The 21,802-nt window shown below is 39.3% G+C and overlaps 2 protein-coding genes across 2 annotated transcripts in view; one reads left to right on the forward strand and one right to left on the reverse strand.

Annotated features, from left to right (window-relative positions):
- LOC109702946 (uncharacterized) overlaps window positions 1-4,000 on the forward strand; it is a 103,315-nt gene extending 99,315 nt beyond the window's left edge. Inside the window, exon 7 of the transcript XR_012442761.1 lies at window positions 1,372-4,000. The gene's annotated coding sequence lies outside the window, so the exon portion shown is untranslated. The remainder of the gene's footprint in view (window positions 1-1,371) is intronic.
- Window positions 4,001-9,705: 5,705 nt separating this feature from the next.
- On the reverse strand, window positions 9,706-21,502 carry Znf790 (zinc finger protein 790). Its single transcript, XM_020188189.2, has 5 exons — window positions 21,110-21,502; window positions 15,380-15,450; window positions 14,260-14,383; window positions 13,873-13,968; window positions 9,706-12,828 (listed from the first exon to the last, which is right to left on the reverse strand). The coding sequence occupies exons 2-5, from the start codon at window positions 15,386-15,388 to the stop codon at window positions 11,408-11,410; spliced, it is 1,650 nt and encodes a 549-aa protein (XP_020043778.1). The 5' UTR covers window positions 15,389-15,450; window positions 21,110-21,502; the 3' UTR covers window positions 9,706-11,407.
- Window positions 21,503-21,802: the final 300 nt, after the last annotated feature.

Here is a 21,802-nt window from a genome sequence, read left to right on the forward strand (position 1 = left end):
GCTATAAAAATTCATAATATCTATACATTTATAAAAATCCTTAATATCTAGTAGAATGTCTTCCCATATAATTCTCTTTTTTGAGTCAGTTTCCCTGTGTAACCCTAAGTGACCTTCAACTCAAGATTCACTTGCTCAGCCACCCTCTGATGCTGAGATGAAGGTGTGTGCCACCACACTCTGATTCTTTTCTTTTTCTTTATTACAGTGCTGGGGGATTCTATTGTTTAAGGTCGTGGTTCTTCCTTGGCTTCCAGTCAACAGATCAGGGAGACTTAATCCTCCCTACGGGTATGTGCCCAGGGGGTAAGCACTGTAGGTGCTGTTAAGAAGGTTAGTTTTATGTTCGGTTTTTACTGTTAGACACTTTAATGTACAAAATGGGCAAAAGCTATGAGGAGTGGGCTAATCGGCAGGCCAACTTAAAGCTGAAAGACCCTACCTTTGTGCCCTGATGGGGGAGCTGTCAAACACCAGACTCTTCTTTGGCAACCAGGCTGGACTGTCACTGTGGCAGCCCAGGTGGTTTGAACACTCCATGGTATCCTACAGGAAGCTCCCCCCCAGTTGGTAGGAACACTGCAATCATGGCTGCTGGTGAAGCCACACCATCTGCTTCAGGAGGCCTTGCTTCATTCGCAGCCACTCCAGGTATCTTGCTCAAGCTACAAGCCTCAAACTCCCTGCCCATCTTGGAGCTGTTCTCAGTCAGGTCGGGAGGGGTGCACCGCCTCAGTGACAGCAAAAAGATTGTGATTGGTGCTTATTTCAGGTTTATGATAGCCACTTTTGAAAGGTTTGTGGTTAATGCATATTTGGCTTGCATTTGTGGAACTAGGAGCTGTAAAAATGTGAGTCTGATCGGTGGGACTGAGGCAGGCTAGTAACGGAAAAGAAAACATCATGGGACTCAACCCTCCTCAACAAAAGATCACTCCCATGCTGAATGACTCCTTATCCCCACCCAGTACCACCCGTGGACATTCCTTCTTGTGGTCATTTTATGGTCAAAATTGTGATTATAAGTTCCTCAAAATGATTGTAAGTTCCTCAAAAGGAAAATGATGCATGCTTGGTCAAAATGACCCTTCTGGTAAAACCCTCTACTGAAGTCCTCATGCATATAATTAAAAACCCAGGAGTTGGTATAAGCACATGTGCAAAATGCCCCATGTTATATAACAAGACCTTGTCAGTCAAACCTGTCAATTACCCTACTCCCTCCCAAAGATACTGCCCAGATTTTCCCCACATTTAACACTAAAACATATAAATCACCCACTGAACAAAGAGGTCAGCACTCATAAGCCATCTCGCTGGAGCCTGTCACTGTTTTGCAGTGTTATCTTCTGTCTGTATTTTCATTTTCAGTAAAATTTTGCTGCTGCTTTGCAATCTATGTGTTGCCATCTGTGAAGGACCTGAGATCTGAGACCACCCACCAGTGAAAGAATCACAATCTGCTCATGATACAACACACTATATAGCCTATTCTGGCTACATATATAGGCTGCTTTTCGCTTTGGAGGATTAGTCTGAGAGGCTTCTCTCCAATGTTGCAACATTCAGCCCAACAAAGGCTTCTTCCAAATGGTTTATTGTGTACTTTGGGTCTTTATCATGTAGAATGAGATGAACTTGTTGCACAAAGAGCAGGCAAGAAGACACCTTGACTTCCAGCCCTGGCAGCGCAGTGGCAATTGGAGCAAGGAAGTGGCTGAAGAGTCCAGAGGATCAACAAGAGGTAAGGGCCCCAGGACCCAAATCACTGTGCTGTAATACTAAGCATAACACTAAGGTGTTCCAGTGAGTGACCAAGGGCAGAAATGGCCAGAAGGTAAGACTGTGAAGGATGGCAAATGTATTGAGAGTGTGAGCATTTGAAGGGAGGTCAAGGCAGAAGGTGAGAGGCTGTGAAGACCTGAAGGCAGGAGCTGAGACCTTGAGCAGTGCAAGCCCTGCTTGTTAGAAGAGGTTTATGGAGCTGCCATGGGTTAAGTAGCTGACTGTTCTTATACACAAAGCTCAAGAACTGTAACTCTGGCCACTGGGTGTTGGCACTCCAAGCCCAAGGCAATACACGTCTGCCTTGAACACCAAAAACAATACGCCCCTGACTTTGAAAACTTGGAGCTACAAGATTCTAGTTCTCAGTGTTTAGGGGCATGAGCCTCTAGATTTAGAAGTACAGCTTGTGAGCCTCTGGATCTCAAGGCCATTGACACTAAGAGAGCTGCTTCTTCCTTATCTGTGATTTCTATCTGGTAGAGCAAAAGAAACTCCAGCCAACCCTTTGTGACACAGGTGATTTCCTCACATGTATGGATTGATGAGCAATTAAATGTTAAATGTTAAAGAAGACCCTCTGCAGGTCTCTGCAGATCTTTGGGTAATTCTTTCCTATTTGTTGTTCTGCCTTATAAAATCTAGTTAACTTGGCCTCATTGAATTCATCATTCCATACTAATGCCAGGATACCGGTGCTTTGCCTGGGTGTCCCTTTATAGTGGAAATCTAGGGCAACTGTAGAGCTCACCCCATTTCCTTTTTCAGGTATTAATGTCCTTCATTGGTAATGGACAATTCTGGTTGTTCAGTGTCCTAAAGTACATGTTTTCACTCTTCTTTTCCCTTTTTGGTTATTTCATCTGTAAGGGAAAATCTAGTCAGTTTCTCCATTTTATCCAGAAGTAGACATGTAGTTACTTTTCAACTGAGACTTATGCTCAATAGAATAAAATTAATGCTAATTAATTAGTGCTAAAATTAATGCCACAATTTTCTGTTTTGGCTGTATGTAACATCTTGTTTGGAAAATACTCTATACCATAATGTTACAACTCTTAGACACTGTGTTTTAGACATTTTATTATTTTTGCCTTTTTCATCATCAATCAGTCTGGAATTCATTTTCATTTGTTGTTTCATAACTGCCCAACTGTCCTAGAACTCCAGGCTTCTACATTACTTGCATTACTTGATTCATAAGTAACCAAGTGGCCCCATAAGCATGGATCTGTATTTTGTACCCTAGTTGGTATTATTCCCACATGCATTGTACATGGTATTTTCCCACATATATAATATTGTACTAGATCCATAAATTTATAAAAAGTCTTAATATCCTCCCATATTCTTCTTGTTTTGAGATACTTCACTATGAACTCAGGCTGGTCTTGAACTTATCATCCTTCTACCTCAGCCTCCTGCATGCTGGGATTAGTTGTGTCCCACTATACCCAACTTCTTTTCCTATTTTTGCAGAGTTGGGGATCAAACTCACAGCCTTATGCATACTAAGCAAGAACTTTACCACTGAGCTACATCTCCAGCCTCCTCCTATTTTCTTTCTCATCTATTGTGTCTTGTATATGCATAACCCTTTGCATTTCTACATATATGGTAAAAGCAGCTGTTAAGTCTCAAAAATTTCCCATTGGTTGGGCATGATGGCTCATGTCTATAATTCTAGTTGCTCAGCAGGTGGAGATCATGAAGACTGCAGTTTGAGGCCAGCCCAAGCAAAAAGTTAATGAAATCCCAGCTCAATCAATAGTTGGGCCTGGTGGTGTCTGCCTGTCATCTCAGCTGTGCAGGAGGTGTAAATAGAAGGATCTTAGTCCAGGCTAGCCCAGGCAAAAAAAAAAAATGCCAGGCCCCATCCTAAAAATAGCTAAAGCAAAAAGGCTAGAGGCATGGCTCAAGTGGTAGAGTGCCTGCCTAACAGGTAATACCATAAAAAAAAAACTTTCCAATGTGATTTTTATTGTGCTTGCTCAAATCTACAAATTAACTTTAAGAATGGTGTTTTGTAATATAGATTCTTATCAGTTCCTGCATTCCATTGAGATATACAGCTCTTTTTCATTTGAGCCTTTTGAATTCTCTTTAATGGTCTGAAACATGTTTTGTTATCAGTTATTTTAATACTATTATAAATGTATCTGTTGGTTTTCTCATTTGATAAAAATACTTGATATAGACAACTTAAAAGAGGAATGATTTATTTGGCTCATGTTTTCAGAGGGTTTAGTCCATGGTTGTTTGACTTCATGTGCCTGAGCAGAACATGGTACCAGGAGCTGTGGCATTGTAGGTTCCTCACCTCATGGCTGTACAGGCTGTATCCTGTACAGGGACAGGATAACCACAAGGACCCCCCCCCCAGTGACCTGCTTCCTCCAGCTAAGTCCCACCTCTTAAAGTTACCAACACCTCCCAAAAATAGTGCCACCACCAGTTGCAGACCTATGGTTCTACACATAAGGCTGTAGGAGACATTTCATATTCAAACCATAATATGTATATTTGGAATTTTTAATTTTTCCTTTCTTAATGAGAATCAGGGATCTAAGATTTTGAAGTAAACACAGTACCACCTCCAAGTACCTAATTTTCACTTTATAATCAGCTTCTGCCTTGCTACAGTGTCTTAGGGAAAGCTGCATGGATACCCATCGGGCAGTATGTGACTCTTCACATTGAATTATTCGTCATGCAACAGGTGTTATTCCTTCAACACATGCTGAGCATGTGCAATATAGGCCATCGTCAGCTTTTTAAAACATTCTAATGGTTACAGGAATAATTGTCCCAGACTCCTGTGGCATCTATTCCGTTGCTATTAACTCCTCTATGACCCCATGAGCAATCTGCTCAGTTGCCCATGGAAGAATAAGATTGAGCAGCCTGTTATTTGAGAGGGGAGAGATTAATATAATCATGGTTCAAGGCCAGCCCAGGCAAAAGGTTAGCAAGGTTCCATCTCAACCAGAAAGCCAGGCATGATGGTACACACCTGTGACCCGAGCTATGCAGGAGGCTACAGGTAGGAGGATCACAGTCTGAGGCTGGCCCTGGGGGAAGATGTAAGACCCTACCTAAAAAATAACTAAAGCGAAAAAAAAAAGGGCGAGGTGTGTGATTCAAGTGGTAGAACACCTATTTAGCAGGCGTGAGGTCCTTGTCAAACACCACCTCTGACAAGAAAAAAAGTGAGCATGTTATGCCAGCCTGTCTGGAAATAGGTTTTTGCAGCATTATAACTCTTCACAAACAGTGTGAAAATACTGGTGTCCTATGTAAACACTCACAAAAGGTCATCCATTTTAGACAAAGCTCTAAATAAAAGTATGCAAGATAGCCTAGTCTGTAGACATTGGTCAGCCTCTTTTCCAAGCTCTACTACCATTTGCTCAATTGTAATGAATGACAGGAGGTAGAGGTTATGCCCAGGAGCAACATGAAATTCTTTTCAACAAAGCTAATTCCAGGGCTGGTGGAGTGGCTCAAGTGGTAGAGCACCTGCTTAGCAAGTGTGAGGCACTGAGTTCAAACCCCAGTGCCACCAAAAAAAGGTACAAAACTAATGCCACTCATGAGTGTCCAACTCTAAAAGCTGAACAGAAGCCTACTATATATCTCCAAAACAGGCCAGTCAACCTTCTGATAGTATGTTAATCCTACTAAAACTCTTTCTTAATGTAGTGGGGGTATGGTGGCCACAATGGAGGTGGGGTGCACAGGCAATTGAACAAGATTTCCCATGACCATCAACCATTGAGGGACCTACTGAATGTTATTATATCTTCCTACTACAATGCTTCTAAAGAAATAATCTTAAACATCATAAAGAGAAACCCCCACACCAATATTTACTTGTCTTAACTATGAATCCCCTCAACCAAAAAAAAGCTAAATTTAGTAGGATGTCAAAATAAACAACTATACTTAAGTTATGGTGCCATCAGAAAACAGCTTGTTCAGGGTGGAATATGCTGTTACTTGTCCAGTAACCTGAATACATGGGTCTGGAAGGCAAAGAGTGGAATGGGTCTTCCCATTTTTACATCTCATCAGGACTAGTAGCCAGTGCTCTTAGCCAACCAATAATAATTTTCTTTCCATTCCCATAGTGTAAACTTTGCAGTTTTTGAAGTCTTAGTACTAAAGGAAGAAAGCTTTCATGGGAGAATAGGATGATTCCAGTGACCTTATAACTGAATCAATCATTTTGCCATTTGTAGCCATTAAAGCTGCTGAAAAACAGGCCAAGGAAAGATGCCAGAGAGACATCTACAGAATGTCATTCTGATTACCAAAAGGAGGCAGGAAAAGGTATACTTGGAACATAGAGGAATCCTCTGGAATGCCTGTAGTATTTCTATGTCTACCAGTAAATATTAATGGATTCCTATATCAACCCTAAGTGGCAGGATCAATATCTTAAGTCTTGAGGAATAAAGATTTGCACAAACCCAAGTGGTAGAACTTCCAGCTGAAATCATAGTAAAATGTTAATGGAAGAGCCTAAATAGTGGGCTTATGTGCACACCGTAACATTCTTCTAGCCACTCTGTGCTTAAATATTCATATTGAAATGTTGAACAAAAAAAAGAGGAGGGAATACAATCTACAATGCTGTTTGTAAGGGAACCTAATATCTGAAGGAGGTATTAAATGCCAATTAGTCTCATGATTTGCAAAAAGAACTACATTAGACCTATATATTCTGTCTCTGGTTCATACTTAAAATAAAAATGTCCTCTATCTCCCTCTTTCTTAATCACATTTATACAATTTTTGGCAGTACTGAAGTTTGAACTCAGGGTCTTGTACTTGGTATGTGGGGGCTTTACCATTTGAGCCATACTCTGGCCCTTTGTAAGATTTTATGGCAATTAATGCCAATGTTTACATGGTACTTTCAAAGAAACAAGAGTGGGAATGTCACTAGACAAGAGGAAACAGGATCATCAATAACTAATAGAACTTTTCATTTACCTTTTTGGAAGAGGTTGACTATTTAAAATATTTTAAACTTTTTTTAGCCAGTTTAAAATGTGTACTAACATAGGGAAAACAGTGTGAACAATTCACAGCACTTTCCTATTCTTTTTCAACTTTCCTACATTCCCTAATTTTTTGAGTTGTCTAAAGCTAAATATTATTCATTCACAAATACTTTAAATATCCATCTGACAAAAATTTTCATTTTAAACATAACTAATTTATCACATCAAAACAAATTGCTTAGCACCTAATGCAAAACATCCATCTAGTTGTTCAAACATGGAACCTAGAACATTCTGCACTTTGCATTCGGTTGAGGCTTCTAACATCTCTTTTGAACTACAGCAGTTCTCTTCTCCCTTCCCCACCCTGCCATGTTTATTGAAAAACTTGATTATTTGTCCTAAGGAATTTTCCACATTCTTCATTCTTATTTGGTCAAGTCTATCTTCACCACATCGCTTAAAGATTTTTCTGTTTAATGCCCTATGAACTTGGAGTTAAGGTTTATAGGCTAGATCAATTATGGTTCCACATTTTGGGAAATACTCTATCTTAAGTTATATTTTGCACATCCCATGACATCACATTAATGCCAGATATTTCCAATTTAGTGTTGCTAAGATCAGCCACCACATTCACATGTTGTCAGATGATCACTTCTTTTGAAGTTTCCTATCAGCCATTTACTATGGACAGTTGCCAATTCCATTATGGAATGCCAAATATGTTTTCTAAGTCCACCATTCTTCCTGAACATATTAGCTGATTTTTTAAAATAATTTGATTGCAGACTATACAGGAAAAGCATGCTTTTTCCCCTATCATCAAAACTTTTGGGATGAATGAATGCTCAGGAAACTTCAACAAAGATTTGTCAGAATTTTTTTTCATTTTGAGTTTAGGAAATTTTATATATTAATTGTTTCAGTTCAATGGGTATTGTGTAATACTCCAATTATTTTTCATCACTCCCTTCAAGTTTATGTGATCCTATAGTCTTTCACAGTGTTCCTCCTTTTAGATGCAGTAAGATGTTTCTGGATAATTATACACATATTTATAACCCTGGACCTGTCATATGCTCTATTGCCAAGGACCCCTTGCTTCTTTTTGTTGAAACAAACATTAGTGGCCTCTACAGCTCCAGTGCTTCAAGCCATTTCACAGGACAAAGCTAGGAAATAAGATATTTTGAATTCAATGGAAAGACTAAGGGCATTTTACTTAATTTGTATGTTATTACTTAAGAAATCAAATTCTCCTAAGTGTTATATATTTTGTTTTCTATCCACCTAAAATAATACCAATATTACCATTACAAAAGACTAGTAAAGTTTCTTTGTACTTGTTTTTCATATAATAGCTGTTCAAATATTAATAGTCAAATATTTAACATCACTCGAGATTACTAATCTTCATCTTGGTGTGCCATCAACTATTGGCAGAATCGAATTCACTGACTTTGATATTTAGGGTTGCTATTTTTTTTCTATTTTTGGCTTAATTTTTAAAAATGCCAGCATGTAAAATATCTACAAGGATCAAGTAAAAAATACAATGCATACTCAAACATGACTACTTTCCATCTTTGGGTTCTCTCACTACTTCTTTTTGCCTTACTTCTTTGACTCATCCTTCCATTATTTTCTTAATACATAGGCATATACGGAATTTTTCCTTTCTCTCACAAAAATTAGCATGTAAATTGTTCTCCTAGCTTTCACATCTAGGTGCAGTGACCTGAAAAACACTTCACGGAAGTACACAGTTGAGTGGTGTTCCTTGCACATATACCTGATAGTTAACTCAGCAAGTTAAAGTGACATTTAAGTCACTTCAAGTCTGCTACAATTTAAATAAACTTTTGTACATACCAGAAATTTATTTGACCAGAGTATCATTAAGCTAGGGCCAAGTGCATGAGATTACACACGGACCATGTTTAATTCCCTGTTGTATGAGTTGCAGTATTCCCCATCTCATCAGAAATGTGAGAGTCCAGTTTCTGTAGCCTTGCCAATACAGTGTATTAATAATTTTTACCAATCTAATTGGTATGAAGTAGCAGCTCAGTGTAACATAACTGGGATTTCTTATGAGGAAGGCGGAACATCTTTTTATAAGTTTAACAGAAGTGACATCACTTCCTCTGAAATATCTATTTTTGTATTGTGCAACTTCTTTATCAGGCTACACGTTTCACACCTCAATTTGTAGACAGGTACTAAGGATATTAGCATGCCAGGTAAGTTGTAAATATCTTCGATTTCTAATTTTGTATATTTAGTCCTGTAAAATTTGGTTTCTTCCTCATTATTTCTATGGGCCTTATGAGTCAGTTATTGGTGTCCCCATTCCAAGGTTATAAAAGATTTCACCCATGTTTTCTTGTAGTACCTGTGAAATTTCATTTTTGTTGTTTTTTGGTTTTACATTTGGATTTATCCTGCTTTACAATCCTAGGACTATATGTAATTTTATCTTTTTTTTTCAAAACGTTATTCAAATGTATCAATACTCTTTATCAAATATGTATCTTCTTTTCAAAATGGTTCCAGTAGAATGGCTTCTGCAAAGAACGGTAGTTTAGGGAAAAGGTTAAGAGCTGTTTTACTATCTATAACATATATTAGCGAAGGCATTATCAACACTGAAATATATATAAGTGGAGGACGGGCTGGAGAAGCATGAACCTCATGCATTCAAGAATCAGAAATTCTCCCACAAGGAGATGGAAACACCAGCTCTGGCCACCGTCATCAAACTTCAAAAGGAAGTCTGGATGAAAGGATAAATGAACTACATTTATCTGTAAATGGATGTCTGGATCCAGAAATGGAGACAAGAGATTCGTCACATAACCTCTAAATGCTATTTTTCTAAGCATACTTACCATCTTAAAAAAGAAATCTAGGGGGATGAGGGAGAGTGTTAGAGGGGGTGAATTTGGCCAACATATATTGTATGCATGTGTGGAAGTATCACAATAATTTATATGACTAATAAACAGGAACAAAAAATTTAAAATAAGAAATCTAGTCAGCATGAAAATGGTCTGTTTATTATAATATAACAATGAATTATTTTCCAAGTTGTAAAATTTCATAGATGACTGACAATAACTTGAGAATGAAGTACCTGCTAAATATGGCACACACTCACCACTTCTTAACTCCTATAACACTAAAAGGTATAAAAATGGCCTTTACATTAAATTGGTTAAATATTCAACTAAAAGTTTATTTCCATCAATCAAAATTCTCTTTGACTGGTGAGGCACAGTGGCTCACACCTGTAATCCCAGCTACTCAGGAGGCAGAGATTGGGAGAATAATGGTTCAAAGCTACCACTCTCGGCAAAAGGCTAGCAAGACAAACAAGCCAGGTGCGCACCTATGATTCCAGCAGGAGGCCATACGTAGGACTGAGTAACCAGGCAAAAACATGAGACTTTGCCTGAAAAATAACTAAAGCAAAAAAGGCCTAGGTGCTTAGCTCAAGTGGTAAAGCACCTGCCTAGCAAACGTGAAACCATGAATTTGAACCCAAGTACTGCTTAAAAAAAAAAAAATTCTCATTCATCCTATAAAAGGTTAAACATTTCAAGTAAGTACTTATGTTATTCTTTCACTAAATACTAGATTCCTGTATTTTTTCACGCATGAGTGAACATACTCTGAAATTTCTTGCTCAAGGGCCACTGTCATCTAATTTTATTATAAGAAGTGTCAGCATGAGCTGGAAATTTTTCCATAGGATTTTCTTTTCCATCAAGGTGTAGGTTGTATCACAGGACTTTTGGTACTTATAAATTTTTTTCTTGTTTTGCCTTTTTGAGTTATATTTAAAAAGTGCATTATGTTTTCATAGAAAATAAGCCATCCACATATAAAAAGCATATTATCATTTACATATTTACAATTTTTAAATACTCTCTAAAAATACAGCTATATACAATTTTTTTCTTATCATAATAATGCATCCTGATTTCCCATAACTGATGACAAAATAGTAAACTCTATCCTTAAATAAACACTGTAGTATGAGTTCTGGTGATGATGTGGATGTACTCTATACCCTGTCAAAAGGCCTTCCAACGTTACACTTCTGAGATTGCTCAAAAGAAAGAATAACATCAGGTAAAGCCTTTCCTGCATTTTTATATCGTAAAATTTCACAACAGTGAAATTAAGTGACACCTTGGAGGAATGTAACAAAATCTTTATATTCATAGAATTTCTCAAAAGCATGAATACTCTGAGGGCTGGGGATACAGCTCAGAGGTATTGCCTACCACATGCAAGGCCCTGGGTTCCATCCACAACACTGCCAAAATAAAACAGTATAAATATTCTGGTGTTAAATAAAGTTTTAAGTCATAACAAAAAGTGTTCCCATATCTTGTCCATTCACAGAAAATTTGCTTATGGAAGTAAATAGGAATTTTCAGGAAATGTTCAGTGAAATGTGAATAGTGCTAAAGATCTGGCCAGTACTAACATTCATAGGGTTCTGTATCGGCATGAAGTTTTCTATGTCATGTAAGCCATGAGTCCCAGAAAAAGGATTTCTCACATTCTTTACAAAAAAGTTCCTCATCAGCATGCATTCTCTAATGTCGAGTAAGTTGTGAACTCCAGAGAAAGGCTTTTCCACAATCTTCACATTCATATGGTCTCTTTCCAGGATGCATTTTCTGCAGTTGACTAAGATCTGAACCATGAAAATAGGTTTTTCCACATTCCTTGCATTCATACTTTCTCTCACTACTATGAATTTTCTGATGTTGATTAAAGTCTGAGCCGTGGAGAAAAGTCTTCCCACATTCCTTACACTCATAGAGTTTCTTCTCATGAACTTTCTCATGTTGAGCAAGATATGAAGCCCAAATAAAAGATTTCCCACAATGCTTACACTCATAAGGCTTCCTGCCAGTATGGATCCGCTGATGTCGAGCAAGGTTTGAACTCCAGATATAGGCCTTCCCACACTTCTCACACTCATAGGGTTTCTTACCAACATGAGCACTCTGATGTTCAGTGAGATTTGCACCATGAATACAGGCTTTTCCACATTCCTTGCATTCACAGGATTTCTCACCATTATGAATTTTCTGGTGTTCAGTTAGATGTGAGCCACGAGTAAAAGCCTTCCCACACTCTTTACATTCATAAGGTTTTTCACCAGTGTGAATTCTCTGATGATTAGTGAGATGTGCTCGCTGAACAAAGGCTTTACTACATTCATTACATTCATAGGGCTTTTCACCAGTATGAATTCTCTGATGTTCAGTTAGGTATGAGCCACGGGTAAATGCTTTCCCACACTCCTTACATTGGTAAGGTTTTTCACCAGTATGAATTCTCTGATGTCCAATAAGGTCTGCTTTACGACTATAGGCCTTCCCACATTCCTTACATTCATAGGGCTTTTCACCAGTATGAAATCGCTGATGTTGAGTAAGGTCTGAGTCCAAACTAAAGGCTTTCCCACACTCCTTACATTTAAAATGTTTCTCCTCAGTATGAATTCTCTTAAGACCAGGAATACTTGAAAAACTAAATGCCAAGCCACATTCTTTATTTTCATATGTTTTCTTACCAGTGTTAAATGCCTGATACTGAGTAAGCCCTGAATCAGGAGAAAAGCTGTAACTACATTTCTTTTTGTTACAGAATTTCTCACCAGTGTGAATTAACTGATGTTGGAAATGGTCTGAGCCAGAACGAAAGGCTTTTTCATGTATAAATTCATGGAGTTTCTCTCTTGTATTGAGTCTCTGGTATCGATTAAAAGCTGAGTCCTGGTTTGAAGGAGACACTTTTCCATAGGTGACTATCACTTGCTTGAAATATTCCTCCTGATTTTCATGTTGTGTGTGAAACTGATCTTTGCCTTCCCAATCACCTCCAAAACATAAGCCACCAAGATTGCGGTTTCTACAAATTTCCTGTATGTCTGATGGGCATAACTCTGATTCAGAAGTGCTATCTTTTTGTAATAACCTCTTGGACTGCCACATGGACTGGATGTCTGAAAGATAAGAAGGTAAAAACATACTGCTTTACTGTCCACAAGAAATAAAATTCCAATGTAGATGTAGAAAGTAAATCCTAAAGTAAAGCACACAAGAAGTAAATGGCTTAAAAATACCCAAATTCTGAGCTGGGCATGGTAGCTCATGCCTGTAATTCCAGCTACTCAGAGGTGGAGGTCAGAAGGATCATGGTTCATGGACAGCCCAGGCAAAACATCTAGTGAGACCACCATCTCAATAAACCTGCCATGGTGGTACTTGCCTGTGATCCCAGCTACATGGGTGACCATACGTATGAGGACTACAGTCTGAGGCCCTGGTCAAAAACACAAGACCCTACGTGAAAAAAATAACTAAACCCAAAGGACAGGAGGCATTGCTTCCATTATATAGTGCCTGCCTAATAAGTGTGAGGTCCTAAGTATATATCCCAGTACTTCCAAAAAAAAAAAAAAAAAAAAAATTCCCAAATTCTGTGCAATATGAAAAAAGAGCAAGAAATAAACAGAAAGTTCAGAGAGCTAGTAGTGAGTCAAAAGATGAGAGATATGAAATTTCAAAAATATTTGTATGATGAGTTTAATAAAAAATGACTGTCCAGGTACCACCTCAATAACACAGTAACAAAGACCTTTGATTGTTTCACTCAGTGTAGTATAATTGTCCCACAGCACATGTTAGTCTATATAAAAATAATTCTGCAATAAATACTCTACAAGACAAAAAAAAAGAGGAGGTATTGATACTCATGATGCAGCAAACAATGATAAAAAAGGAGAAAAAGAATGCCACTTACCTTTTTGAAATAAGAATGCCACCTTTTGTAGCATGAGAAACAAGCAAAAGCAGAGAAATGGAATGGTCTCTGAGTTAAATTCCTTTTTGAAAGTCTTTGTCTCTACATCTCAGGCCTTTATCAAGGGCTTTCGCCAGTGAGAGGATATTCCAGACTGGTATTTCAGAGGTACTGCTGCCTCACTAAGCAACTGGGCTATGACCTGTAGTGACAGCTACCCCCATGCCTGCTCCTGCTCACTCACCTGGGCAAAGTCCTCTTTTCTCATCATTCAAAATCATCCAGGGGTCTGGACCTTTTTCCAAAAAGGAGAACACATGTGGTTGAAAAATGCAAAATCCTGCCAAGAAGATTAAAAATAGGAAATGACCACATGGGTAAGGATTCTAAAATTTGCATCTGGTCCCTTTGTTATTAACAGAACAGAAACAATCAAGGAAGGGAAAGAAAACAGCATATAGGGTTTCTGAAGGATGAGAAATATGGAGGTCCCCAATGATGATGACTACTGTATCTTTACAAAACACAAACCATTTGTCCAGAAGCAAAGGTCAGAAATACTTCTAGACATTTAAGAAAAACACAATAATTGATGATATGATGCAGAAATTTTAGGGATTCTAAATCTTACCCACTGAGATGAGGTGGCTATAGTTCTCTGACATCACGTCTCTGTACAAATTCCTCTGTTCCGGATTCAGGTGCTCCCATTCCTCCTGAGACAATTCTACAGCCACATCCCTGAATGTCATCAACTGTTAAAAGGACAAACACAAATCTTAATGGTGAGGTTTTAAGAAACCTTTTACATGGGGTGGGGGAAGATGGAAATCGGAACAACCGAGAATGGGACATACAATGCGCAAAACTCTACAGGGTTTTTTGTCTTTGTGACTAAAGCTGAGTGCCTATGGGCTGTTAAAAACTCCCACTGCTCAGTCATAACATCCTTATAACCTTCACGTAACACCAAGACTAAGATGGCTGCCCAGAATAACAGACACCAGTGGAGTTGTTACTGGACATCATGGAGAGGCTATACCAATCTGGAATCACTAAATCAGGTACATTACATGAGAAATGTTATAGATCTTTCGTGCTGTTCAATTTTTTAATGCTTTGTAAAAAATAATCCAACTTCAGTTAAAATGAAAGAACTCCTTAGTTATACACAACTAACTTTATACTGTTTTCCATGGAGAATGATCTGGATCTCAAAACTCTTTGCTATTTGCTAATTAGCAGTGGTCAATCAGCAAATGTTCTGTTAATGGCATACATGTCTTGCTGTCAATGTCCCATTATAATCTTTAGCTGAAACCATCACAAGGTGCCACACACTGAAATGAATATGAACCAAGGACAACTCCCACCATCTTGACTAACTGAAACACCCCATTCTACAGAGTAAATAGAAACTTTTATGTTCTGTGTCCACTTTAATCATTTAGTTCCACCTTGTTAAGGCACGGTATTGAGTGACAGTGTTTACTATTCCCCCTACAGAAATGTATTTGTCCTCCTTTGGTGCTCTGTCAGAAGATTAGAGCACAGGAGATACAGGATACCCTGTGGGATAGATTTGGAAATATTGGTTAGAAACAGAAGGAACATCTAGGGAAGGTACTAGACTTTCCCAACCAACACTTACCACCCTGAAGTGACTCAGTATGTAGTTCAAAGACAAGCAATAAAACCATTCATATGATGTGATATAAATGATTATGTTTTTGGAGACAATTCCAACTCACATGGGCCATGATTTAAAATTCCAAGGGTCAACCAGTGCTCTTCTGAATTCCTCTCTTCATGCAGCAGAGTCCTGAGAAAGCACAGCAAGAAGGAGCGAGTCATAAGAAGTTAAGCTTTCCTCAGAGCTTTCAAATACACAAATGAGAAGGCCATTTTTCCTTGTTAGAGGAATGTCAGTGAGACTCTGAAGAAACTGTGGCTCTATCCAAAATCAGAAGACTCAATTAAAGCAGGTTGGAGTTTCGATTCAAATGGTTATGCCCAAATCACGACATGGACCAGGATAAGAGATAAGGCCATTCATAGTTAACTTGCATGTCCCATACAACTATGCAGACCCAGTTAGATAGACCCTATTAGGTACCTCATGGGCAATGGAAGTCTCCAATCTGAGAGTCATAAAGGCAATTTTGGGGCCCAAATAACCCTGACCAGATTCACCAGGCATTCAGAGAAGTAAGTGATATATTCAGTCACAGTAGTCTTTAACAAAGAACAAACAGAGCTACACATAGTCTTTGGCTCAGCAGAACTATCAGTTCCCATTAACCTCCAAGATCTGGCAAAAGCCCTAAAAATAAATAAATAAATAAACAAACAAACAAATAAATAAATAATCAGTTTGGGGGTTTAAGCCTCAACTTAGAATAAGAACTCATTTTACATTTTAAAAATATAATGTTTAAATTAATTAAAGATGCAGCAAGCCCCAGCACACTCTTCCTTCTGCTTTCTCACATCATCCCTGCAGCCTCTTCACTCAGTATTAAGTCTTACAGAAAATGAGAAAATGGTCCTGACCATTCATGCTCACTGCAGGATGATATCAATGAAATACTGACTGAGCAATGTGATCACTGAGCATCTTACATATATATTTTTTGAGAAATAGTGAAAAATTCAAATATACATATATATTCGAATATATATATGTATATATATATATATGTGTATATATGTATATATATATATATGTGTATATATATATATATATATATGTGCATATATATATGAAAGTACATTCAGTAACTAAGAATACTTTCCTGAAATGAAGCATAATTTTTTTTTAACTTTTAAATTTTTTTATCTATTACTGAAGCTGGTCTCAAACTCCTGGACTCAAGGCTCCTTCCCATCTCACCCTCCCAAGTATTGGGATGACAGGCACACACAAGGCCCAGTTGTATAAATAAATATAATGAAAAGAAAGCCAGGGTGTAAGGTAAAAGGACCTAAATCATCAGTAGCAAAAAATGACCCAATTCACCATACGCCAGTAGCTCACCCCTGTAATCCAAGCTACTTGGAAGGCAGAAATCAGGAGGATCACAGTTTAAACACAGCCCTGGCAAACAGACCCTATCTTGAAAATACCCAAAACAAAAAAAAGGACTGGCAGAGTAGCTAAAATGGTGGAGTGTCTGCCTAGGAAGTGTGAGGCCCTGAGTTCAAACCCCAGTATCACCAAAAACCAATTACCCAATTTGGAAGTGAGGCTCAAGCAGTAGAGCATCTGCTTTGCAAGTGCAAAGCCCTGAGTTCAAAATCTAATTCCTCAAAAAAACCAAACAAACTCGGTTGCAAAAAATTACATAATAAAATTTGTAGACTAAGACTCATAAGGAGTCAAGAAAAAAAAAGTTACCTGTAATAAGAAGGAATTCAGTTATTAGATTTTTCTACTACTGAATTCAGTGTCCTAATATATTTGTGCATAAACCTAGTGTTTGTGGAAAAATAAATGAGAGTCAAACACTTTATTCTCAGCTAAGCTGTCACTGAATTATAAAGGAGTCAGTGCAATGATCTGCTAAGCATAATAGCTCCCACTTCTGATCCCAGCGGGCAGGAGGCTGAGGCACAGCCATAGCCATAGCCATAGCGACATAGCGACATAGCGACACCTTGTCTCAAGCAAACAAAAAATTAAAATGAAGACAGCTACGATGCAAGAAATTATGAATTCACTTTAAACCCTTTCTGAAAAAACTACTAGAGGACATTCTCTTTTCCATCTATGATACAGTAAATATACACCTATAAATATGGCAGCTACATTTATGAACTGGAATACAACCAAGCAATGTAAATGAAAGAACTGTTTCTATACACAGTATGGACAGCTCTCACAGACATGACAGTGATCCCATTTAGATAAAGTCAGACAAAATGGACACTCTTTGGTTACTTTGGAGGAGCTACTAATTGCACAGAAGCTCATGAGGGACTTCTAGGATATAGGGAATGTTTTATCTTTAGATCTGTATACTTCTATCAGTGTTTCCCCTATGGGAAATCATGTGAGATGTACAATTCTGATTAAACATTCATTGTATTATGTACACATTTGTCTGTAGATAAATGATAAACTTCAATATAACATTTAATTAGGGAGAAATACATACAAGGCAAAAAAACCACAAAAATAACAGGGGCCATGATATTTATTAAGCATGCTAAATACTATAGTCTACAATTCATTGTAAACACATGCCAATTACAAATATCTATACATCAGCTAACAAAACTGCAGCTTTCAGGCTGGCATGCAATAAATGGTACAATTCTAAGTTCAATTCCTCACATCAGAAAAAAAAGACAAAATTACAAAACAAAAGCTACAACTTTCATAAAGCAGAAATTGTAAGTTATACAAGACATAAAATTTCTTTAATAGAGGATTTCAATACTCATCCCACAATCTAAATCAAATCAAGTACAGACTAACCATATTAAATCACAAAGAAAAAAATCATTAAAAGCTAAAGTTAAGAAGTATCACAATGTAGCAAAATCATACTCCCTATGTCCTTTACCTTCAAGTCCCCAATATTACCAAGAGGAGCTAAGCTGCCCTTATGTCACCGGATCAAGACTCTTCCACAGCACTGAGACACTACAGCTTCCAACTGCTACTTTAGCAAATTTCTACGAATGTGGTAATAAAATAATACAAACTTAGCTTGGTGCTAAACCTTGCTACTTTGGAGGCAGAGATGGAAAGGACTGCAATTTGAGGCCTGCCCAGGCAAGCCTGGGCAAAAAGTTCACAAGACCCCATCTCAACCAATAAAAGGTGGGCATAAAAGAAGGACTGCAGTCCAGGCTGGCCTGGGCATAAAGCAATACTTTATCTAAAAACTAACCCAAACAAAAAGGGCTGAGGGCTTGGCTCAAGTGGTAGAGCACCTGCTTAGCAAGCATGAGGCCCTGAGTTCAGCCTCCAGAACCACCAAAAATAAAATAATACAAATTTATTCAGTAGTTTGATATGGGTGTCACTAGACAAAAATTAAGGTGTCAGACTGGGCACTGTGGTGAATTACCTGATACCCCAGTTACTTGGGAGGCAGAGGTAAGAGAATTTTGAGTCAGCTCAGGCTAAGTTAGCAAAACCCTGTCTCAAAAACAAAATTTCAAAAGGGCAAGGGGGGTTGGGAACATAACATAAGAGAGGTCATGGACTTGATCCCCAGTACTGCCAAAAAAAAAAAAAAAAAAAAAGATCAAGGTGTCCTCCATAGGGCTGTGCTCCTTTCTGGAGGCTCTTAGGGAGAATTTGTTTCCTTATGTTTTCCACCTCCAGAAACCACCTTGGCTTATAGCCCCCTTCCTCTATCTACCTAGCAAAGTAGTATCTCTCCGAGGACCATTCTTTTGTGGTCACATCTCCCTGACTCTCAACTCAACCAGGAAAAGTTCCCAGACTTTAAGGATCCATGCAATTATATCGGGCCCAATTAGATCATTAATCCCTTCTGCAAAGTCCCTTTTGGCACATGAGGTTAACACAGTCACAAGTATCCAGGGATTAAAGAAGACCTCTTCCCAGGACTTAATTCCACCTTCCCTGGCTGGGGACATAGCTCAAGTGGTAGAGTGCTTGCTTCCCTGGGTTTAATCCCCATAATAAATAATAAATAAGTAAATAAATAAAGTTCTGCCTTCCTCAGTCACCCTTAAGGTTCTATCCTCAGCTTCCCTTTCTGAGGAATGTTCAATGAAACCAACGCTAACACTACCTCTCCAATACTGTCTTGACGTGAACCAGTATCTCCTGCAATCATGTTTATTGTAAGATACCCAGGCTCTCTATTCGCCTCTCACTTTGGACACTGTGCTTTCCATCAGGTGCATCTGTCCACTTTTCTCATCTTTCCCTAACTCTTGACACTTCTCCAAAATGCCCTCTAGAATACATAATTAACAACCAGCTCGTCTTCTAGCCTCAATCTCTTTCTTGAACATTTCCCTCACCTCCAGATTCTAACAGAAACCTGGCTATACCCAGAGTAGCCTGCAGACCTCTTAATATTTGTATGTCCCTGTGTTCCCTCCTCAAATGCCTTTTACCACTGGGTGTGTAAATGGGACAGATGACCTACTTGCTCTTATTACTTTTAGATGTTTTTCATGCCACCAGCACAAATCCTCTAGCTTTTAATTTCATGCCATGAATACATATATAACTCACCACTTGTCACTGTTGCCATCTACCAAATGCAGGCTATTTCCCCTTGGTTTTGGAAACCTTGTGCACTTTGCTCATTCTCACACTCTGCAACATGACTAGCCTTGTTTGCATTCTTGCAATTTTAGTACACTCACACAGGGGAGCATGGGTTACTTACCTCTGCATGGACTCCCCCCACACACCATGGCTCATTCCCAAGGGCACAACGATGGGCTGTTACTTCTTCCCCTCCCCACACACTCACCAGATGCTGCTCTGCTGGTATTTACACAGAAACGTTGGGAATAAGTTCTCTACACTGCTATTCCTATACCTTCATTCTGTATTGCCCCCACTACCTTCCAACAGAGAACTTGATCTTTATTAGGTGCTATGTGAAGCAGGCACCTCTGGGGCTCAGGGGGGAAACTCTTACATTAACACATCTTTTGAATTGTTTCATTTCGTTTGAGCTAAGATTCTTTGGAGAAACTTCCAAACAACCAGCCAAGGTTACCTCAGTTACTCTTACTCTTTGAGGAAACCTGTATCAAATATGGATCATTATAATATTGAACCAGAAGAGTGTCTGTCCACTCTCTTAACCTTTTTGAACATGAGCGCGATGACCTTGGGCTGAGCATGCGCAGAGAAGTGACCACTAGCTTGCTTTCTTGAAATGAAATAGACTGAACATACTCAGAAATGTACACTTTAAACTGAGCATCCTAACAAACGTGCCCCACTCAAAATGCTTTCCAACTTGAATATCTGTCCACTTCCCGAATAAAATCCCCACGCTTCCTTTCTTTGCAGAGTACTGCTTTGGAAATAATCCCAGTGCTTTCCAATATTTTACCTCCTGGCTGTGCTTTTTGCCTTTTGCACTCATCACTCGGAGCCCATGGCCTTCGGCTGCATCCTCACTTCTGGAAATCACCACGTCAATTCTTTCTGGACCCAAGGCTGCTACCACATCTACACAATGATCGCTCACGTAAGTAACACAGTCATAAGCACGGACATAGAGCCACGTTTAAATTATCCATTACAGCTTCACAGTTTCACCGTCGCGTTGGTGTAAAGACAAACACCCCAGGGGCCCGTCACGATCCTCCCCCACCCCCATATTCTGCTCCCTCACGGAGTTTGATGTTCGCACCTCCTGCTCACAGTGATCGCCAGCCCACGACCGCGGGCACTCACCACGCTACCGCCGCTGCACGCCTCCCACTCCACCCCTCCCAGCCATTCCGATTCCCGGCCTCAGACTCACCCGTCCGATACCGAGGTCCAGTAAAAACGTTCAGCTTTCCGCTGTGACTTCCGCAAGCTACCTCTATGGTCCGGAAATGGCCTTTGGACAGGAAGTCGCCGCGCCACGGTGCACTCTGGGAAATGTAGTCAGGAGGCGGGCCAACTTTTAACAAAACCAGAACGTAACTGTCTCAATTCGCAGGTCCCGGCTTTAGATACCATCCTTTCCCTCTGCAAAGCCCATCACCCCCCTCACTGATCACACCTGTGGCAGACAGCGTCAAAGAGTTCCAGTTTGTGTGTAGATTGCTTTAACTGAAGCCTCCATTCTGCTCTTCCTGGGCACGCCAGTGACCAGTTAACGAAAACCAAGTCACTACGCCAGTGCCATCTTTGGATGGAAGATGCCGGGACCGGAAGTGCTCTGGAACCAAAAGCTCTTGGGATTTGTAGTCCAGAGCCGGCGAAACCATAGAAACCCGCCTCAAAATAGACAAGGTCCTAAGACCTCTTTCTGCAGGCCCCTGACATATATGGTGTAACTGGATGGTCCTGTGAAACGGTGTCACCATAGCGGCAAGTCTACTGTCTCTGCTTGGGCCTTGTCCTGGCTATGTGTACACATTGTATGGCATAACCCCTAGCCCCACAACACACACTCCAGATCTGGCTTGGTATCAAAGGGACAGAGGGTTTGGTGCCCAGCCCAACG

Source organism: Castor canadensis, chromosome 16 (assembly GCF_047511655.1).
Source record: "Castor canadensis chromosome 16, mCasCan1.hap1v2, whole genome shotgun sequence".
Classification (NCBI taxonomy): Eukaryota; Metazoa; Chordata; class Mammalia; order Rodentia; family Castoridae; genus Castor; species Castor canadensis.